This window comes from Metopolophium dirhodum, chromosome 1 (genome assembly GCF_019925205.1).
Source record: "Metopolophium dirhodum isolate CAU chromosome 1, ASM1992520v1, whole genome shotgun sequence".
NCBI classification, from domain to species: Eukaryota; Metazoa; Arthropoda; class Insecta; order Hemiptera; family Aphididae; genus Metopolophium; species Metopolophium dirhodum.
In genome coordinates, this window is record NC_083560.1 from 73,962,022 (window position 1) to 73,984,830 (window position 22,809).

Sequence of the window (22,809 nt, forward strand, 5' to 3'; positions counted from 1 at the left end):
CGTGAACAAATTGGTGCATAGTTACTTTTAATTGTCGGACAGACAAAATCGAAAAAAAAAATAATAATAATAATAATAATAACTATAATGGACTCGATATAGGTAGGCGTATAAAATATATATAATAAAGTCGATTATTAATATTGATTTGGACAGCCGATAAACTTCCCGCTGCCACTATATCACTGGGAAAAAAACTGATAAGTCAGGTGGAAAATATCACCGGCAGCCGGCCGAATTCCAAATGCCACTGATAAGATTTGACCGATTACAGCGATATAAATTATAATGCTTCGAGGTCGAGTCAAGATAGGGAGCCATAACTCTGATAACAATCATCAATAATCATTTCTATAGATGCAATATTTTTAAACCGTGTTCGACTTTTGTCCGATAAAACGCACTGCAGTCATCGGAGTTCAAATCGGAAAACCTTTCACTGTTTGGACGAAACAAATTCACAATAATAAATTAATATAATAATATTATATATATATATATACATACATGGGATAGTCATCGATTATAATAATATAATATTGTATAATAACTACGAGTGACGACTCGCCTATACGATTTAGTACAAGTCCTCATAAGATAGTTTTCCGTCCGACGAAACGATAAACTTGCATTTATTTCCACGCGATATGTAGTCCGCGGGACCCATATTATAGCAGTGCGTACCTGTATTTGAATATTAGGTCTTATTATATATTATATTATGACGTGTATGATACTATAATTACACGATTTTATTTTACCGAAGGACTTGGTCCTTTTGTCCATCGACTTAATGGCGTTACACTCAGTTGTAATTGAAAATCGATGATTTCACGCCCGTATCACGGAATTATGAATACCTTTTTTTTCTCGTTAATTTTTTTTTAGCATTTTTTTTTTTTATGAGTAATCGTCATACACCTCTGACAAAAAAAAATCCGACATTTATTTAAAATAATCTATATTACACACGAATGGGGTTCGCAAGTGCACACACACACACACACACACATATTATAATAAATATATATATAATGTAGTGTATACCAATCGCGTTTTGACGTGAGATAGTCTCCCACTACATTTCATTTGTAATGGCCACACACAAAATCCATAATGCAACTAAACCCATTTCTCCGTCCGATACACCATTTTAGTAGGGTAGATAACAGTTAGATAACCGGCGTTTTATCTGTGCGTTCCTTGCGCGCTGCTACGGCGATAATACATTTATGTGTGTGAAAGGATTCCAACACGGTAAACAGGAGATTGAGATCAGATAATAAGTATTTATTAGCGTCTCCGAAGAACCAACTCATAGTTTCTGTCTGTAATTTTTCGAATTTCCTGTTATAACCTTAAACTCAGGGTGTTCATATAACGCGCGTAAAATCTAAAGATTAGGATATTATTATTATTATTATTATTATTATAAGCTTTTAAAGAGAAACCCATTTCGTTTTCCCTGTTATCTGCTGTGAGTTCGATAAAAAAATAAATAAATAAATAAAAAACCATTATATTTTTAATGTTTCATAGTATATAATGTAATATTATTATAAGAACTGGGTTTTGTGTGTATGTGTATCGAATATTTTTACGCCGAATAAATCATTGACCCTAGAAACGTATAATATCGTCGTTATACATCTGCATTCGCCAAAAGTGCCTATATAATATATATATATATAGGTACCTACATTATGTGCTCTTTTTTTTTTTAATAAATTCGTTTAGATTTTTTCCTATTCATTATAATCACGGTTTCGTTCACGCGTGGGTGTCACGATCACGAGAGCTAACGGAATTTTGAGATCAAATGATAATGTATTTTCCAATATAATATATATATTATATTAAACAAACAAGTAATTCAAAATGCTTACATTTTAAATTAATTTAAATACCTATATAATATGGCGGGTGTACCTGGTATACCTAGTGTAACCATAATATTATTAAATTATTTTATATAATAAAATATGAATATATATGATGTATAATAATTAACATGATCAGAAATTCGGAACACAAATCATTATTTTATCTTGTAATATCAATATAATATAATATATTATATTTTTTAGTGAATATTTTATTGTTATTTTCTTTTATATTATATGAAAATCGGAGCCTGATAATAACAAATTTCCTCAGAATTCAAATTATTCGACAATTTATTTACATATTTATAATAATGTTTACAGTCAATGATCATTTTAAAAATGGTTAGTTATTGTACGACGATTAACATAATATCATAATTCTATAATAGTTAATAGTTGTATGTTTCAGGGTCACCTAAATTTATCGTTAATTTATTAATTGTTCATATTATCCATATGCAAATAAATGTTAATAAAAGTACGGTAGGTTTGTTAATATAATAATGTAAACGTACTATGCACTACTAATACAGATTCGTATTTATTACATAGTTACTATACATTATATTATTATCTACCTCTCGAACGCCGCGCGAATGTCTCGCCTTGTCAAATATTTAATTGATTTAATGTCATCAATATATTGAAACCTTATATTCGTTTAATGTTAGGTTATTGACCACGGTGAAACTAGATATGTTCATATATAAATTCAGATATCGTATACACAATACAAGACGTTTAGGGTCGGTGACATTTTTTGTCGGTCAAGCGACCGACTATATTGCTGTACACAATATTAACGAACTGACAAACTTGTATGTAAGTCTAAAAACTCGCTTGTATATGCATCTGAAAAAATAATAAAAAAATAAACAATTACCTAAGCAAAACGTAATAATAGCTGCCAGGTTACGCAAACCGAATGTCATTCGCGTGTACGATATAATGTTTATGTATATATATATATAATATATTGTGCATAATATGACGTGTAAGCGCGCAGTCTCCACACAGTATGTACTGCAAAATATGTTATGATGATGAACGCTGAAAAAATGCAGTGTTTTCCGATACTATCAATATATAAACACCATAAACATGCCCAAATACGTATAAGACATTATTATACACAGCCTGCTGCAGGTGTTCACAACGTTTGGAGCCCCGTGTACATATATATTATAATAAGGTGATTTTTTTGGAAGGACCCCCCCCCCCCCTGATATCATCGTCCTCGTAGTAATAAATGATATGCGCCGTTTATATGGTTAATTCTTATTTTATATAATTTACCGCGTGTCCACAAAAACAGAGTACTTACACAGTAAAAGTAAAATTATAGGGTGCTTGCAAAATACAAGAGTGAAAAAAAAAATTGCAAGTCATAGGAATTTATGATCCAATATTTTAGTCTCATGTCCTGCAAATAGAATTCAAAAATATGTATAGAACACTGAGTAATATAAGTAACCAATAGTTATAGAGTGTACCCTGTTTTTGGGGACACACGATGTGTAATATAAATTAACATAACGTATAGATATAATATAATATGTAATAATTTTTTGGTGATGGGAGGGAGTGTTAAGCGAAGTTGGTCGATACGTTATCCGTGATCTAAAGACTCTAACTGAAAAAATAGGAGAGCTTCAGCATCCCCTGCAGTTTGTTCATTGCAATTCCTCTCCTGTCTGTACACATTGTGCCTATATAATATTGTTGAATAACTGTATATTATATAGTGAGTATATTATAGTAGGTACCTACTGAGTATATATTATTATAAATTATTATAATGTATAGGCGTATAGCAGTTATTATATCGTAACAGTGTTGTATAGGACTTTACCGTCTTTCCTACAACCGTGGAAACTTTTCTGACAACGACGATATCTTTCACCAAAACCATCATGCGTCTCACCTTCTGACTTAGATTTTATGATTTTCAGTTCAAAGTTGTGAAAAAATGTCTGTTAAAGAGCTCTAGAAAAAAACGAACTACTGTCACGATCTGTTTTAAGACTAGGAACAAAAAATTTAAATTACGTATATAGTGCATTTATTTGTAAAAGATACTTGGAAACTATTTCAACGCGAAAATCTGAAATATCATAATAAGACCTATGTAGCTATAGCACATATCTATGTTATATATGTCTTATAGGTACCAATCTCGATGTCTCTCCTCGTGTTGTTCTTCGTGAAAATAGCTGCGGATAATTATTCAGAGTGATTCACTAATCATGCTCACTCGCATTTTGCATTACATTTATACAAATACTGTGATATTTGGAATTTTTATCTATATTTTTACAATGTTTACAAATCCTTGGATTTTTTTTAAATGATACCGCCCTTTTTTACTGTAATTTGTCAAGTCGATGATTGTTTTGAAGATTTTAATGTGACTCTATACACATCAAAATCGAAATTCGAACAATTAGTTTTTGAGTTACCAATTTAAACTATGTGTGGAAGGATAATTATAGTTGTAAGAGACTAGAGGTATATGGTGGGGCTGGGGACTATGTTGATTTGAAAATTATAATAAATATTACTAATTAATATAAATGTAGTAGGATTTTATAATTTGTAAAAATTGTCCGAGTATTTCAAGCACTAGACTATAAAAAGTACATAATAAACTATTAATATTTTATGTAAAACCATTATAATATTAAGGTCTAATAGTATCCTGTTAGTACGCATCAAGTGTAACAGCTCAGAAACTACTGGTTTCTATTTTGATTTGACTCGTCGAAAATGTCTAAAAATCAACCGAGTGTATAACAACAATTTACTGTATTGAAACTGTAAAATAAGTTTATATATCAACACAGGATTCTCTTTAAATCGTTCAAAACCCAAAAGTATAAGTATTGTTTGAAAATATATAATAGTATATATTATAGGTAATATATACCTACCTATATAATACGCACTTTATCGTTATTAAAATCAACATTTCAATAGATGCGCATCATATTATATTATTGAAGGATAAAAACCGTGTGAACGCTCATGGTCAATCACCCTGTATAGTATATATATGTATAAACACCATCCCCCAATAGAAAAACGCGTCCCCCTATTGTTCGCAACAATATAATATTATATTCCGCGACCGCGAGTGAGTCCGATATAACGCGCATATATTATTATCACTATTATTATTATTATTATTATTACTATTATAGGACTCGTTTCTGCCGCGCGCGCGCTCACACACACACACACACGCACGCCGGACAAGTATATAGTTAGCTCCGAGCTAATTACAGAGGGTTTTGTCACGATTCGATTATCGCGTTAGCGAAGAGGTACCTTGCACACACACACACAGCATTATAATATTGTATGTATGTATATACGTTACATAACAATGTTGCGGGACCGCCGCCGCCTCGTCGTAATCTCTCGTACGTATCGGCGGCGGCAGCCCGAAAACCGTTGACCGATATCGGTCGTCGGCGATCAGCTCCTCTCCCATCGTGTCGCCGTCGTCGTCGTCGTCGTCGTCGTCTTCGTCGCCGTGGCCGTGGCCGTCCCGCAAGCACCGCGCACACAAGCGGACGACGCGTAATAACATTATGTACCTTCGCAGCGCGTTTAACGAGCGCGCGGACACAAGCGGGAGTCGTCGCTTCGCTCGCCCCGCGTAACCGAACCGCCGCGCCGCCCGAATACGCGCGCGGAAATTCGAAAATTAATGCGCGCCGCGGTTATCTGCGGACGCGAACACGCGATCGGCAAAACGTGTTTCGTATTATGCCTCTAAATGTTATATTGTATACACACACTATATAGCCGTACATACATAATGATAAACGGGCGGCCACTATAGGTAGGTACAATATGCCTCCCGACATGACTGTTTTACACGACCGTCCACGTATTAGGTACACACACATAGACGGCGTGGCCAGACATTTTAATATTTAAAATGTTTTTATACACATTGCGGCCGGGCGATGTGCGGTGGGAGACGATTTTTTCGAAATTTGATTATACCGTTTGTACTTCGATCGTTATAATATGTACGTTAAAAAAAATTGTGTGTGCATATATGGACAGATATTTTGTACTGGTACTTATCAATTTTTCTACGATATTTATTATAAGAGTAGGTACGCGCCACACTCGCTGTGCACGTGTTGCATAATCCGTCATATCATAAACATTGTACATTTTGTGATTTGACCTACTACATCAAACTCAACGATTTACAAGTACCCATATGCCGTAACAATGTAAAAATGCTCACAATTGGCTCAAAAAAAAAATCAAAATATCAACAGACAAAAAAAAAAACAAACATATTATTATTATAATAAATTACCTGCTCTCGCCATTATTCATTAAGTTTGATCGATTCACTCTCCCATAATAATATTATACAAATGATAACACAAAATTGGTTTTACTGAACGAATATTTGCTTTGTTGTACGCGTTAGTTTAAAACGCTGCACACAACATCACGAGGTGTGGTGTACTCTTAAGAATAATTTAAAACGCGTCGAATACAAATAAGTAACTAATAGTGTATAATATGTAATTTCTTTATTCGCACCCTTATTTCATTGGGTGTTTTGAACGTTCGACGATTTATCATAACAATATCATTACCTTATTATCAATGAACGTTTGGAATTATAGTATCATATAAACTGTTTGTATTTTTTTTTATAGAATTTATAATCGAACCTTACCTATATAATATTTGTTTTGTAAAAATATTTTAATTTTATTCACGCTACAATTGTCCCTGATGTACAATGCTACGACTTTTGGATACGACTGTTGCCCGTCGGATAAAACAGCCCATACCCCCCACGAGGCGCTTATCGACAGGTCGCTGATCCGCCCGAGATAGGACTGCGTGTATATTATATTTTGTGTTGAACTACTGGTGTCCCATATACAGCATAATATTTTTAATATTTGTATACGCGCGACAACATAATAATAATAATAATAATATAATATATTATACTATACGTATATTATATGATTATATATTACGATAGTAAAATATTATGATCTACACGCGTCTGCATTGCTGATAACATGTGTGCATTATTTGATGGGTGATTAAAATATATGCACACACTGTATGGCTTATAATATTATAATAATGGTTTATGGCCGGGTACAACGTCATAATATCACGGAGCCTTCATTGTACGAAATAGAGATCGTATTATGCCGATGACAATAATAACGTTTAAATAAGTATAGGACCCCACGCGTCGGTTCGACACACAGATTATTTACTATATTATATTATATAGAGATATATTAGGTCGAATAGGAGAAAATAACAAACTGTTTTATAGAAAAAAAAAATGAATAATATGTAACGCGCATAATACAATAATTATTATATTACGTTAAGACTATAAAAAAATAATACAATTTCATGAAAAACAATGTGCAGATCTTCTATCGTGTTCTTCACGGTATAGAATATTATTGGAAACCGTTCGATTTTATAGACATATTTTTTACCTGTACCTATGTTTTTCTATAATAATATTACACCTATGGTTATATTGCGCGGGTCGACTGTAGTGGTTTAAAATGAAAAAAAAAACTCGATTTCAAACTTCGATGGTTATAGCTACAAAGTGGTAGTTTTTCTCTCGGGGCAATCACCAATTTATTATATTCTAATCCGGTCCCGAAAACCGACACAATTTTGTAATATTTGGTAGGTAGGCATACTCGGACTAATATCACGCGGCGGCAGCAGTGAAGAAGGACAGAGCGGGCGATAACGGTTTGTGGATAAGCCGGTCGCCACCATATAAAAACACTATATAATAATATTATAGTATTATATCTATATTATATATTGTACACACATACACTGTGGGCGAGTCGCCGTGGTGCGGGTCCTTACTCCTCGCATAGGACGTGATTTATAAGTGGTTCGTTTCGATTTTAAGTATTCCAAAACTAAATGATAAAAGCCACACGATTTGTAATGAACCAGATGACACACACGTGGATGATAATATTATTGTACAATAATATATTATAATATTATTGGGTACACGCAACATAATATAGGTATAGTAAGTGGTGGTGATATAACGACATTTCAACTGCTGGCTCTTCTACGATATTATGTTTTATCCGACTCGGTTAATAGATATAATAATATGTGTTCCTATATTGTATATATACACAGTAAAACATAAACCGTATAATATAGTGTGTGATAGCTGTATAATGGTATATAAAATGTTTATTGGTCATTATTTCACTATACGTGTTGTTATAAACTCGAGTCGACAATATTGAATATATATCATATTATACTATAATGCATGTCGTGAGAAATCTAATACGATAAATATAATAATACTTACATGAGTAGGTTAGGTTAGTCATATAACTATTGTTTATAAGTCTAGGTTCTTGTGGGTATATTTATAGGTAGATTATATAATATTATGTAGCATTGGTAGTTTTTTTCTACTTCAAGAAAATAATATTTTTACTTACTCATATGACGGAATGTATATTATGGTTCATAATAATTAATTATATAATATATATATATGTTTGCTGAAAATTGACTGCAGTATTTACTTCGATATATTATGTAATTTTTTTGTATCATTTTCGTCACCTATATTATAATGCTTTATTTATATTATACCCCGACGATCGAAATAAAATAATTTATTATACTATGCTATATAGATGACTCCAACTTGTGTGCAAAATTAACACAATTACGTAAATTATATAACATAAATACGATGTGTACTGTTTATGATAATATAAATAGGTACTTATACCTACCTATAGAGAAAGAGCTTCGTTTACGAAAAAAATATTCTAATATTTAATAGAGACGACCTTTACAGCTATCATTATAATATAATAATGTATAGACGGGAGAAATGTGTTGATTTTGAAATAATATACTTTATAGTTTATAATATCGGTCAGCAAAATATCATTTGCGACTGTAAATCGATTGGCACGAAAAACGAAAATACCCATAATATCACGCGTATTTGACTAAATAATATTTTGTAGGCAGTAAAAAAACAATCGCGGTCCGATTAAAATAATAGGGATGAATATAGTGATTGTGATGCGGCAAAACGGTGTGTACACGCGCGCAATAATCTAGGATTATCCACCTGCAGATATACTGCACATTTGCGATAGGGAATAATTATTTCTGGCGGATCCTGCCAGGATAGTCGCATACAATATAATATATTATATTAGGAATATTATTATAAATACCCGGTAGGCACCCCTATAATATAGTCACAGTGAACGCATATTACAAGCTGCATATTATATTCATACAATAATATTATATATTTTGTACCCAATCAGCTAACACCTACCCCATCAGTAGTTGTATTACGTGTTACGTGTATTGTGTAAGTGCTTATATATTTGAAAAAAAAATTACCAACACAAACATAACGGTCGTATTATATTATTATTATAGTTTTGTAGGTCAGGGACGGAGATTTTAATCCTAGAGCCTGCGCAACTATAATATTATATACTTATACGTTTGGACATCGCTCATTGTAATAAAGGTAAACGTTGTTGTATAGTAGTTTTGTTATGGAAAAAATATAACACGAACCCCACGAGAGCGCGTATTATAATGATATAATATTATATACTATTTGTATAAACTGTTGTGCAAGGCGAAAATGCGTAGGTTATTATAATTAAATTAAATAATATAATATTTTTTTTTTTTATTAGATTTTAAGGCTTTGACGACTGAGGTCATTAGCCTGTAAGGTTGGTAGGGTCGGGACTGTTGGTACGGTCCGGTTAGGAACACAGATGGTCACCCATCCGAGAACTAGTGGCAGCGGTCGTTGCTTACTCTTAATCACGTCGCGTGATTGATTTCAGCCACTGCGCCGCGCCGAGTCACAATATAATATTATAATATGATAATATTCAAATCTAATTGTTTAAACATAACATATTATACTAAATCACTCGACAGTCGACACGAGAATTTCGCGAAACGTTTCATTTCTATTAATTATTAGTCGATTCGACATAAAAGAATTTTTCCCTCGTCTACCGAATTCCTTTATCGTCCCACTCGCGCGTGTCCGCCGTCGTCGTCAGTGCGGTCTCCGTCACAGTGTGTCATTCATGCGGAAATCGCACCAGTTTTAATATTATTGCATATTTTGCATATTATTAATGCAATCGCGTGTACCTACCGTTTAAACGAGCGAATAGCTTATACTATAACATTATATGTTTTTTAAAACGTGGAAATTTCAGCGCTTATCGCCCGCCGCGTATCTTTGCGCGTTCGCGACGCGATTAGATAATATTAATAAAATAAAAATACAATATAAGTAACACTCGAAGTAAAAATAAAGAAAAACCGTGTTTGCAGGCGGTCGCGGGTTGTAGAGCGGAGGTGTCAAAAAGAACAATAATGCTCGTTTGAAAATATATAATATAAACGAACACTTAAAAAACAATAAACGTCTGAAACCGAACGTATACAAGTCCATATTATACGCGCGATACGTCTCGTACGAGTTAAACAACACACGCGTTGTTATAATGTGTATTTACAATATTATTGTGTAGTATACCATAACTAACGCTTTTACCTGAACCGTATAGTATCGCACGGTCGGCGCTCGTTATCTTATCTCGGTGTGTGTGTGTGTGTGTGTGTACCCGCGCCCAACCCACCTGTGTATAATTATTGTATTATTACAATATAATATAATATATATATATATATACATACATATATGTATCGTCGTTGTATAGCCGTGTTACGCGCGTGTTTACAATAAATAAAAAAAGAAACACAGGCTATAATAGATGTGTCTGCAATCTGCAATCGGATATTGTGTGTGTCTCCGAATTGACTGGTAAAAAATAATTCCAAAAACGTTATGATAAATATATTTATAACGTGCGGGTCGAACCCGTGCGCGCGAGTTCCTCAAAAATACCCGTCGTGTCTTAGGGTGATTCGATCCCGGCTGTGCAGTTGTCTACCTATACTGCAGACCTATATATCTTATGCCGATATTGTATACCGACTGGGGGACAAGTCTAGTAAGTATTACAACGCTATCTTAGAATAACAGTTGACGGATCAAAGGGACGTGGCGTAGATATACATTTTTCAGTCTCAGAAACGTGAACGCATATTGTACAATGTACGTACCTATATCTATACTAATATTATAAAGCTGAATGGTTTGTTTCGTTGGCTTATCTCAGGAACTACTGGTTCGAATTGAAAAATAATTTTTGTGTTGGATAGTCATCCATTTATCGAGTAAGGCTATAGACTATATAACATTACGCTACGGCCAATAGGAGCCCGGGGAAGTGCTCAAAAAGAGATTTTGAGATTTACGGTGTAAATGTTTGTTTATAAATGGTTGCTATTGGTTATGGGACAAATAGTTAGTAGAAATAGTATTTATTTATTATAAAGGAGTCGAACAATCACAATTTGTATTAATAGTCGTCATTATTACGGGCCACGCAAAGTGCGCGGGATCGTCTAGTATGATATAATTTTTATCTCACCTGTAAAGTAAAATTTCAAAAATATTTCGTTAATGATATTTCGATCGTTTGATGGCAGACAATAATTATTTACGGAGATAAAAATATTCCACGACGCATTAGCTTAATGCAAATCGCAATTTACGATTAATATTATACTATTGACGTTGGGTACATACATAGATTCCAAACGATATTGTGTATTATATACGACCGTGTGCCGCGTGTATATAAATTCGTTTTTAATTAGTTGTTCATGGAGTTTTAACGGCGTCTAGCATATTATAGTTTCCATCATCTAGATTACCCGTCGCGTATCTAAAGTAACATCTTAAATACTATATATATGTACATTAATATTATATATAGGTATGTGTGTCGTATGTACCAAGCCGCACACACGCATTTTTAATCGGCTATTGTTTGAGAACCAATCACGATCCGTCCAATAGTTCCCCGGAAAATATCGTTTGGTAAAAACAAAAAAATAATATGAACGATCGGTAGGTATTTAATGTGGCATATTATAGGTAAACGGGCACAACGTGATTTGGCACGTTATTATTAAAAAAAAAAAATGTATATAACATTATATACTAATAAGGTATTATAGGTATTTAGCGCGTCGTTTAGAACGGGGGAAAAAAAACAAAAACGAAAATCCCGGTAAACTTTTGTCTTATCGTTCGCGTATCGAACATTTGTATAAATATCATATAATAGATAAATATCATCTCGTCGAGCCGAATACCAAACCGGTTGGATGGCTTTCGAGACAATGGCCAACGCGGTTTATAAGTATTATAGGTACGTATTCCGTGAGCCTATTATAATACATATTATGTATCGACGGCTTACTAATTGTCGGCCAAACAGATTGCACCGTGTACAACAGGTAGGTACAATAATAATAATAATAATATTATTATTATCATGTGTGTTTAAGTCGTGCGCGATCGTTCTTTCGGTTCGGAATCTCACACGTCGAGTTGATCGAATAAATGATGCGTGTACCGGCGGGGAGAGTTTCCCTCAAACGACAGTCGTATCGGCTACGGGGTCGGTGGACATTTTTTACGCCTTGGGTGGTGACTTTTTCATGTGTCGTCGCCGATCTCTTCTGCGGACTCGTCTAGACGGTCTTAAATATCGATATTAAAAAAAAAAAACATCACGCCAAGAAATAAGTTTGTACACTTCGACGTTTATTATTTCTTTTTATTACAAATTTAACAATAGTATGCACTTACGGTATATCTTATTATTATGCGTAAGTCGCATAATAGAAACATAAGTGAAAGCGAGAACAGTAAGTGATCCAATAGTAAATCCAATATTTTCCGTTAAACCTCCTTGTATAATATAATAATATATTCGTTTCGTAAGTCCATCGCTTAAGCTCGTGGAATCAACTCAAGATGGCCGAAAACTTTTAGGGGCGTGTAAAGCAAAGTAATAATAGAATATTCATGTGACTTCTATTTCGTATTATTCCGTATTATAATATAGTTTTAATGCGGATGTACGCCTTAAAGTTCTATCTGCAGATAGGTAGTTGTATGTATACTTGTATATACTTAGAGACTATAGAGTCGAATATATGCATAGATGGGTACACGACTGAAAGCATTTCTATGCGTACTGTAAAACTTTCAAATTCCACAAAACGAATTATGATAATTTGTAGTTGGAAAATGTAACAAAATATGTTTTACTTTTAATAACCATTTTATAAGGTAGGTGTACAAATTACACGGCGGCTTAGGCGTTTGGTTTTATCAAAGTTAGGTACTAGACTGGCTTATGATTTGCGCAATTATATATTATATGATCGTGTAAAGGAAAATTTAATAAAAAATTGAATTTGTACAAACTATACTTGTGTCAATTCTGTCGCTCCTCGAAAGTAATACTGTGATTGGCTGCATTACAAATGAAGACAGACGTTTGGACGTGTAGTAAACGATTATTCTTTGATGTTTGTGCAAGTATTCAGTATATTATAGAAGCTATGAATGCAGTTTGCGTAGATAAAACTAAACACCGAATGAATTTTTCCGGATGATGGAATTTTCTCGGTGTTGTATTTGTATACAAATATTATGTTAAATATAACCTACGCGCGCTTCCGCCCTCCCATCGAAATAAGTGATAGGATGAATTCATATATAGGTGCCTAATAACATATGTGAATATAAGTTTGTAGTTCTTATACTTAGTGTTAATTGTCTTTTATGATTTCCACAGCCGGCGAGGACAGTGAATGGGCGACAACCGAGGAAGTGGTCGATGGTAGCGACGCGACGGTAAAATGTGAGGTTAAAATAGAACAAAATCAGCAACCGTCGCCTCCGTCGCGACCGGAACCGGAAGAGCCTGCAACACCCGCCAACGACCCCCATCCAACGCTAAGGCTCAATCCTAATTTGGCTACCGACCCGGCAAGATGGTCTACCGTAGACAAGCCGTCCACGCCTCAGCCTCCACCGCCTCCACCGCCGCCGCCGTCAGCGACAGTAACGGCCGCCGCAGCCGCGTCATCGTCGGCATCGTCCACGTCGTCGTCGTCGTCTTCGTCTTCTTCGCTGTCGTCTTCTGCAATCGGTGAACCTACTCATAATGTGGTCACCATTACTGCGCCTAGAGGTATGCATACAATTATGACCATTATATCATATTTTTTAAATACGGAAAAAAGAGGGTTTCGGAAAAATGTATTTGAAAGGACCCGATTTTTAAGGGGTTCGATATAGGCAATGTTAATACAGTTTTGAGAAAAATTAAAATGTTAAATATTGATTAAAAGCACGTAAAAATGAATTTGAAGTAACTTACAATATGTGTTGTCCATGACTTACCATTGTTGACTGTCGCGTAATTGCATAATAACATGGAAAAGAGTTTTGATAACATCATTAAATACAAAAAAAAATGTTAATATTGTTATTTTTTTCACACTTAAATAACTTTTTTTTGTCAATATGAAATCAAAATAACAAAAAAAACACGGTGCAGAAAATATTGTCGTATTTAAATTTGAGCCTGAATCGTTCTGAGCGAAACAAGTTTCATAAACAATAAAAATGAGCCTCGATATCATTGAAATATAATTTATTGATTTGAGAGGGATTTTAATTGTTTCAGTACTGCCAAGCAGACAGCATTTTAAAAACTGATAATATTTTTAAAAGCATTGTTATAATTTCCAAATGCTATCAGGCAATTTATATTAATTTACATATTTAAAAATGTCCTAATCTATCTATATATGTATATTGTATATATAGGTATATATATATACCTATGTATGTATAGAGTAACACGATACCTTATAGAGTAACTGTAACACGATACCTACTTAATTAAACTACACGGAATATTATATAAAAAGATATCCTACTTATATAATATATTATAAACATGTCTATCTAACCCGGTAGTGGCCGGTACACTAATTTTCTAGGTCGAATTTTTCATTATTTTCTTTATCAAAGTGATTTATCGTATTTTTATGTGAATGTTTTTAAGATTAGTCAGCGAATTGGTGATATGCTCGATAAAAATTAGATTATTTTGCGAATAAATTGATATCATATATAGATATCATTTTATATAATATTATTTCCGAATTCCCGACAATATTAATATTATACGAATAATAAAATAACATTTAGAATAACTGCACGCGTTGCATTCTGTATAATATAATATTATGCTCTATACGTCAGAACGGATGTTTGCGATGTATTATCGTTTTTTGGTTGAAATGGCTAATTAAGCTAATGATTAAAAAATAGAAACCTTCCGTCTCAAAACGTCACTAAATGTTAAAGTATAAACGTATAGGTACTCGGTCGTCTGCGCTTGTACGCCGGATACCTGCGTACTATTCATTATTATCATTATTATCATTATTATCATTATTATTATTATTATTATTATTATGTTATCATAAATCGTATCATTCATAACATCATATATTATATCTGTATGTGTTCGCAGCAATTCAAATATTCATTTGCAACCCGTGCGGGATACGATTCAGTTCGCTGAGCACGTTGGACGCCCATCAGACATACTATTGTTCACGCAGACACAAAAAAGGTAATAATATATATTGTATAATTATGTAAAAATAAAAAAGAGTTTCGAGATCGTAGAAACGCGTAGAATGCACCTGCTGTAGACCTGCACCGCTGCAGTGCAATCTCTAAATTTTTCGGACCTTCCGAACTTTTGTGCATTGTGAAGGTTCGAAAAGTCACATCGATGTTTCAACATATTATTGTATGGGACCAGAGTTCCTAGTATAAATTGGGTGATTGTTGGAATTTATGAATTTAAAATTAAAAACTGAAGTATCCACTCGATCTGCCGTTTAGTATAATATCACTACCTACTAGTACTATAATAGTAAAAGGTTTAAGTGTACCTACCAATATTGGTTAAGTATATAATAGATCACTACGTATAATTGTTGCAATCTGCAGCATAAAACGATTCTGAGCGAACTTCGGTGTGATAAACAGTATAATTATTAATATGTTAAGTTACGACGTTATGTATTACATACATTTGGGTAAAAATCTGGAGGGGGCTAGCATCCTCCCCCTCACCCAATTTACGCCTATGATGTATTCAGAAAATGGAGATTAGATACGGACCGTTTCAATATAAGAAATTTTCTAGGTGCGTGTGAGTCGTGTAAAATGTGTGCGTATAGTAATTTGTGTGATAATAATAAATATAAGATTATGATGATACGACGTTATGCGCTCAGCGGTGTAGTGTAAAATAAATAGCACTCGCACGTGCACACACTGGCTGCTCACGATTATTAATTATTTGGTTTTATTTTTGTCTTAAAGTCTTTCACTCTTTTGCCAATTGTATTTGATAACCTAAGTACAGTAATCCGGAAACATTCTTGAGAAACATATTTGAATTTTTTATAAAGTATAAGTAACTATTTGAAATCGACTTCCTTTTATTATTTTAGTTCAACATTATTCACATTTAAGTTTTAGAGTTCAATTCCAAAAAGATTAAAATATTGTGCGTTTTCAAGTTAAGTTGTAAGTCGAATTAAAATATGTTTTCAGAAGTTTTATCCGATTACCTAGATAGTTAGTGCAATTGGTATATTATAAGATTTTTGGGTAGGTATATTTTGGTACAGAAAACACAGCTAAGACTGAAGTCCCGAATAACATGACATATTATAATGACGTAAAAATTATATAAGAGAAAGCCTAGAAATAAAATAATATTAATAAAATTGCAAAAAAATTCAATATTTTATCACTGTAAATATACATATATAGTAGGTACAAAATTACGTATTCGGTGTTAATTCCAGAATTTAATAATATCTTTTTTTGGAATTAATAAGAAATAACCTGCAAACTAAAAACCATTTTCCCTTAGTTCTTTTTCTATCAAAAAATTACCCTAAATAAAAATTATTAATTAGATAAAATACAAATAATAAATGTCAACCTTTACCCATATAGCTCCCAACCTCCGCTCAGAATCCGAAATATATTAAATTATACTTACATATATTATTTTTGTTCCATATAAAAAATAACTATTCTTACACTACGGAAATTTTCAGTATCGTAAACATATTATTAGGTTATCATAAAATACTACATTCCATAATTATTATCATATTGTTTAATCATCTAATGTTTTTTTGTTTTTTCACCCGGTATCAATATGTTGCTAGTCACATGTTCTTGCAAATTTTCTTAGATAAAATGTTTAATCAGTTTATCGAGATTGTCATTTGAATAATTGAGTTTTATATATTTTGTAAATTTTTTACTGGCGTAGCCGGGATTTTGTTTGGGAAGGGGTGGGGCTGATTATTTGTTACATAAGAGAGGCTTAACTATATAAACATTTTAGACTTTTGCAACAATCTCTGAACAAAAATTAGAATTTTAAATACATGGTCACGGCTTACAGAACTCTGAAAGCATATTTTTTTTTATTCGGGGAAGGCTAAACTGAACGAGGGGTCTCCCCCGATCCCTACTCTGGTTACGCCACTGATCTATTTTCGGTGGTTATTATCGAAAATAAGGTTTCGATAAAAGGCCGGATTACTGGACGTGTCGGATTATCACGTGACTGGATTACCGACGCCCTACTGTGTATAATATTATATATTGTAACATTTTACTTATATCATAAAATATTTATCACCGACAGATTCGGAGTCAGACGACACCAAGATGCCGATAGTCGTCGAATCGGACGAAATTGCCATGGGCAACGACACGGACAGCCGTCCGTCGTCCGTCGAGCCGTCTTCCAAGGCGATGAGAACTGGAAAACAGTACAAGTGCCCCCACTGTTCGTACAGCGCCGACAAAAAAGTACGTGCCAATCTATTTTTGGACTTAACGTCTCGTGACTTTGACGAACGAGATTGTCATCGATTAATTACTATTCGATGATAATAATTAATATACATTACAATATAGTATTTAACGTACCTATAAACAGTTATAAATTATAAGTTGCACCGGTCTTACACGGCATTCAAACGATTTCTTACCACAAAAAATGTATTACAAGCGTAGAATGTGAAATGTACACCGGTTACCGGAGTAAAGTTGCGGGTGTATGTACATTTTAAAGCAAAGATATACCTATATTTACCCAAAAATAGTCAGGATTATGTTTAAAAACAAAACTCGAGCCAACTTGTATCAACTTATGTGTATTTAACGACTTGTGTCAAAATTAACAACTGTATTTAATTCCCTATAGAACCTGCTTTTTCGCCAACTACGATTAACAATAGTTAATTCTTTAAAAAACTATAATTGAATGTATACCTACTAAAACAGATTTATATTCTAAATGTTTAATATTTAAAATGATTTACATTTACTCTTCACAAAACGCAGTAATATCGGTCGTGTGATTGTGTATAACACAATATGCAAAATCACGATTAACTAAACACGATTTTAGAAATTTTGTGTTACAAAATACGAATTGCAAATAGATTAAAAATGTTTAAACCGTTTTCAAACAAAAATGTAAATTTTTAAAACCGTCTGGTATTTAAAGTTAATAAATTGATCAACGAGCGTATTATCCTATAATATATACATTGTTGATTGTTATGTTGGTAATTATTACCCAAATCATTTTTTGTTTAAACATTGAATTTAGGCAAATATCATAGTATATTTATACATGTTATTTTCTACACAATGCTATATTATTAAGAGAGATAAATACAGTAAATACATATTTGATATTGTTACCAGCTAAACATTATAATATTTATACCATTATGGGTAGATATTAATTACCTTTTAATACAATATGTATAATAGAGAAAATATAAACTGATGGTAGATAACAATTTAATTAAAACACCCCTATTCGTTACACAATAACGAACAAAATAAAGTATTATTTTTTTTGTTTTTATATGTTGGTTAAATGCATAGATATTTTAATACTAATTTATAAATAATATGAACGTTTTAGACAACTAACAATAATATGCGCTATGCATTTTCTAGTCGCAATTATATAAAAAACACTCTGTCTACTCGCCAGTATTGTGGACCATTATATTGTTGCTACGATTTCTTTAGCCCCGAAAATAATTATGAAACACAACAAATGAAATGAAAACAAAGAAAATATATATTAGAGATAAATAAAATACGTGACGACATGCCAAGATCTGTTATCTTTGTTTCTCACGCACGTATAATAACGTAGTTAAATCCCGTTCGGTAAATCCAAAACTGAAGGCTTATAAGTTAAAGCTAATATTACAGCAAGCAATTTACATACTATAAAACATACAGAGAAATGAACATTTTGTTATTTATTTATTTTATATTATTATATATAAATAACGAATTCTTCGATTTTGTTTAACATATTTTTATAATATACACTTAAAATTAAATCAATCAATTGACAATTATTGATATTCCAAAATCAAAATAATGTATGAACTTAAGTAGCTATAATAATAGTTATAAATCATAAATTTAAAATAGAATAATAGAACTTATTTTTTATTTATACGTATATCAGTATATTATGGAAATACAAATATAATTACATAAGACCACAGCTTATTACTATTAAAATTCGTTCCACAACGTATGCTAATGGTTAATTACACATGTCTTTATGATATGCGCATTACTCATTACTCTCTGTCTCTCTAAGAATATCAGTTTCGATTTTGGGAAACTGGATTTCGCTATGTAATGGGTGTGAAAAAGAAAACACAATACCTTGGGTGGTATCATCCTTCCATTTTAATATTAACAGAAGTCAGAAACATGATGACTTAGCATGAGGTTATTGGTATATGGCAAACGTTTCAATACATATTATCTAATCGATCAATATTTAAAATAGTCAACGTTATAGAAAATATACAAGTCACGTGTTTTTAAATCGCTGAATAACTTTTTTGATATTTTGTTTCAATTAAAATTTACAAATTAAATTTACATTTTAAAACACTTCGTGAAATTTACTGTGGTAGTGGACAATTAATATTAGGTAATACTTTTTACACAACCGTTGTGAAAATTGGGCAACTATAATAACTATAATATTATATCTATATGAAAAGAACCTATATACACGTACATACACACTCACACTCACATTCATATACACACATTATACGTAGTATGTAATATACCGTATATAGGATGATTCTTTTATGTCTTATCGTGAACCTGGCAATATTTTAGAAAATTCGATGACATTTTAAATATTTATATTTTTCTTGCGTAAAAAAACACTGTGTTACATTTTTCTACGATTATCAGCATTTGTTCTTAAAATAAATCTTTGTATATCATATACCCTAAATTATTATTATTGCTTGGTTTACGTGTTTACGACTAAGAAATTATTATAATCAATAATATAGTTTCAAAGTACCTATAATATATCTCAGACGAAATCTACGATAAAAATATTCCTCGTCAAAACAATATATCAAGACTCCTATAATTAAAACGCATACGTAGGTATATTTACATATTATTATTTTTATAAACATCACATTTAAATATTTTTAGGGTTTTATAAGTTTTATTTGGTACTTTTAGGTATACATTTATTCTTACATTTGTGATGATTGTAGACCAAATTAAAATTCTGTCTGGTATGACATAGAAACAATTTAACTATATTTTATTTTACATACCTATCTTAATTATTATAAAATAGAATTTTTAGCTATAAATGCAATTTTTATTTTTTACATTTATTTTTATCATATAGATAATTTATCTAATACATTGTATACATATTTAAATTATATTGTAATTCATTTTTCTTAAATTTTATAACATTTTTTGTAATTAGAATTAACCGCGTACGGGTGCTCTAATATATAATATGCCTACTTAGCGCACCCATATTTTATTAAATTATTAAAAGTCATTAGTTATTTTTAATTATGAATTATTAAAAATGACGTATAGTAGGTGCATATGTATAATAACGGTAGTATACGTATTGTTTCTATACTTTGAATGAACATTGGATAGGTATATGTCATGTAGGTATTTGATATAATAATGAGGTTTTTAACTTTAAAGGGCATGCTTTGATATTTTTTAGGCGTATTGTTATTTATGTCATTTGGTATACAGAGTTTTTACAGTCATAAATGCATGCCTCGACCATCTTATTAATAATATTATAATATAGAAGTCGGTTTGACGGTACTTGTATAATATATATATATATATTATGTTACAGTGTGTTAAGTGCTTTCGGGGTTTGCTGCGACCTTAACCTTGCGATATATAATCGAAATTAAAATGTCGGCTTGTTTCCACAGGTGAGCTTGAACAGGCACATGCGCATGCATTCCATATCACCGGTGTCGGTGCAATCGCCGCCGTGCCCGTCGGACAACGCGGACCCGTCGGTGGTTGACCGGTACTGCCAGAACTGCGACATCCGGTTCTCCAACCTGCGCACGTACCAGGCCCACAAGACGCACTACTGCAACACGCGGCACGTGGTCAAGCCGACCCCGTCCAGCTCGCCGATGCCCAACAACCCATCGCCCACCGGCGTGGTGCCCACTTACCTGGCGCTGCCCACCAATCCTGTCATCGTAGTTCCTTACACACTCGTACAAAACGCAAGCGTCCTGTCCGCCCTGTCCGCGGACATAGGCCCGTCCCCGCCCACCGACACCGCTTGCATCGTCCTGTCCGACGGCACGCTGCAGCCCATCGCCCAGGCGCTGGTGTCCACCAAGTTTGCCATGATCGCCAACAGCGACAACATACAGAGAGACCACTCTCAGTCTCCACCAGAAGAATTCTTTTCGCCGGTAAGTAAAGAGATAATACCTAGTGATGATAATATTATATAATATAGGCGTATATGCAATATGCATATTATAATATTATCAGGTTGAGTGCCAATACAAAAACCGTAATTTTCATTATAATATGGCGAGTAGGGTAGTTTATTAATGTAATACGATGTGATACTTCTCAATAGCGCCGCCTGTATGGTTTTCATATCCTACACGCGCGTAGTACTTACCTACTCGTTCTTATCACCATGTAGGGTCTCCGAGACCATCATATAGGTATTACATATTATGACTTTATCTTATGGAAATCGTGAAAATAGTTTGGCCTGTAGGACAAAATTAAATTTTAGGCAAACCTCGCGGTGAATCTGAGAAAAGACATTGTGACAAGTGTTGAGTGGTATATGCGGTCAATGTGCCCTACGCGCGTGGCGCATAACCTGATATTATATAATATATGATGTATTGTAAATTCGTATATTATTCGCTACGAAAAACGTGTCCGATTAGAACTCGACAAAACCGTTTTTGACGTAAATTATTATATTATCACATAATATATTCTAATCACTTTTATCGACTTGACGTAAGAGTTGGACGACAATCAGAATTAAGTATAAAATCATAGCGACTATCGCGTAACTATTACATATACGCGCTGTTACGCGGGAAAAGTCGAGCACTGTGCTGACGTCTTAAGCGAAATATAAATAAATGCCATAAATTTGTCGATGTTGCTATGTCGCCGTGGATTTAATGTTTTTGCGTATTTTTTTTTATAATATGTATTTGCTTTGTAAAAAGAGTCAGTTTTGATCAACATTTGTTTTAAATTATTACTATACTATGTATATTATATATTTTATAGGTATATAGGACTATAGGAGCGCATACACGAATTTCTGTTTTGTGCATGTTTGCAAATTGTCTTCAAATATTCTCGCATTCTCTCATTTTTTTTTCATATTTTGGACAGACAGAAACTTTCTAGACATTAAGTTAGAAC

General features: G+C 32.9%; 1 protein-coding gene across 2 annotated transcripts in view; it reads left to right on the forward strand.

The window, feature by feature from the left end:
* LOC132935434 (zinc finger protein ush) overlaps positions 1–22,809 on the forward strand; it is a 109,521-nt gene that overhangs the window by 80,524 nt on the left and 6,188 nt on the right. For both annotated transcript variants that reach the window (XM_061001980.1, XM_061001981.1), the window contains exons 2-5: positions 13,697–14,095; positions 15,452–15,553; positions 17,669–17,835; positions 21,312–21,815. In XM_061001980.1, the coding sequence (XP_060857963.1) occupies positions 13,697–14,095; positions 15,452–15,553; positions 17,669–17,835; positions 21,312–21,815 (1,172 nt within the window). The remainder of the gene's footprint in view (positions 1–13,696; positions 14,096–15,451; positions 15,554–17,668; positions 17,836–21,311; positions 21,816–22,809) is intronic.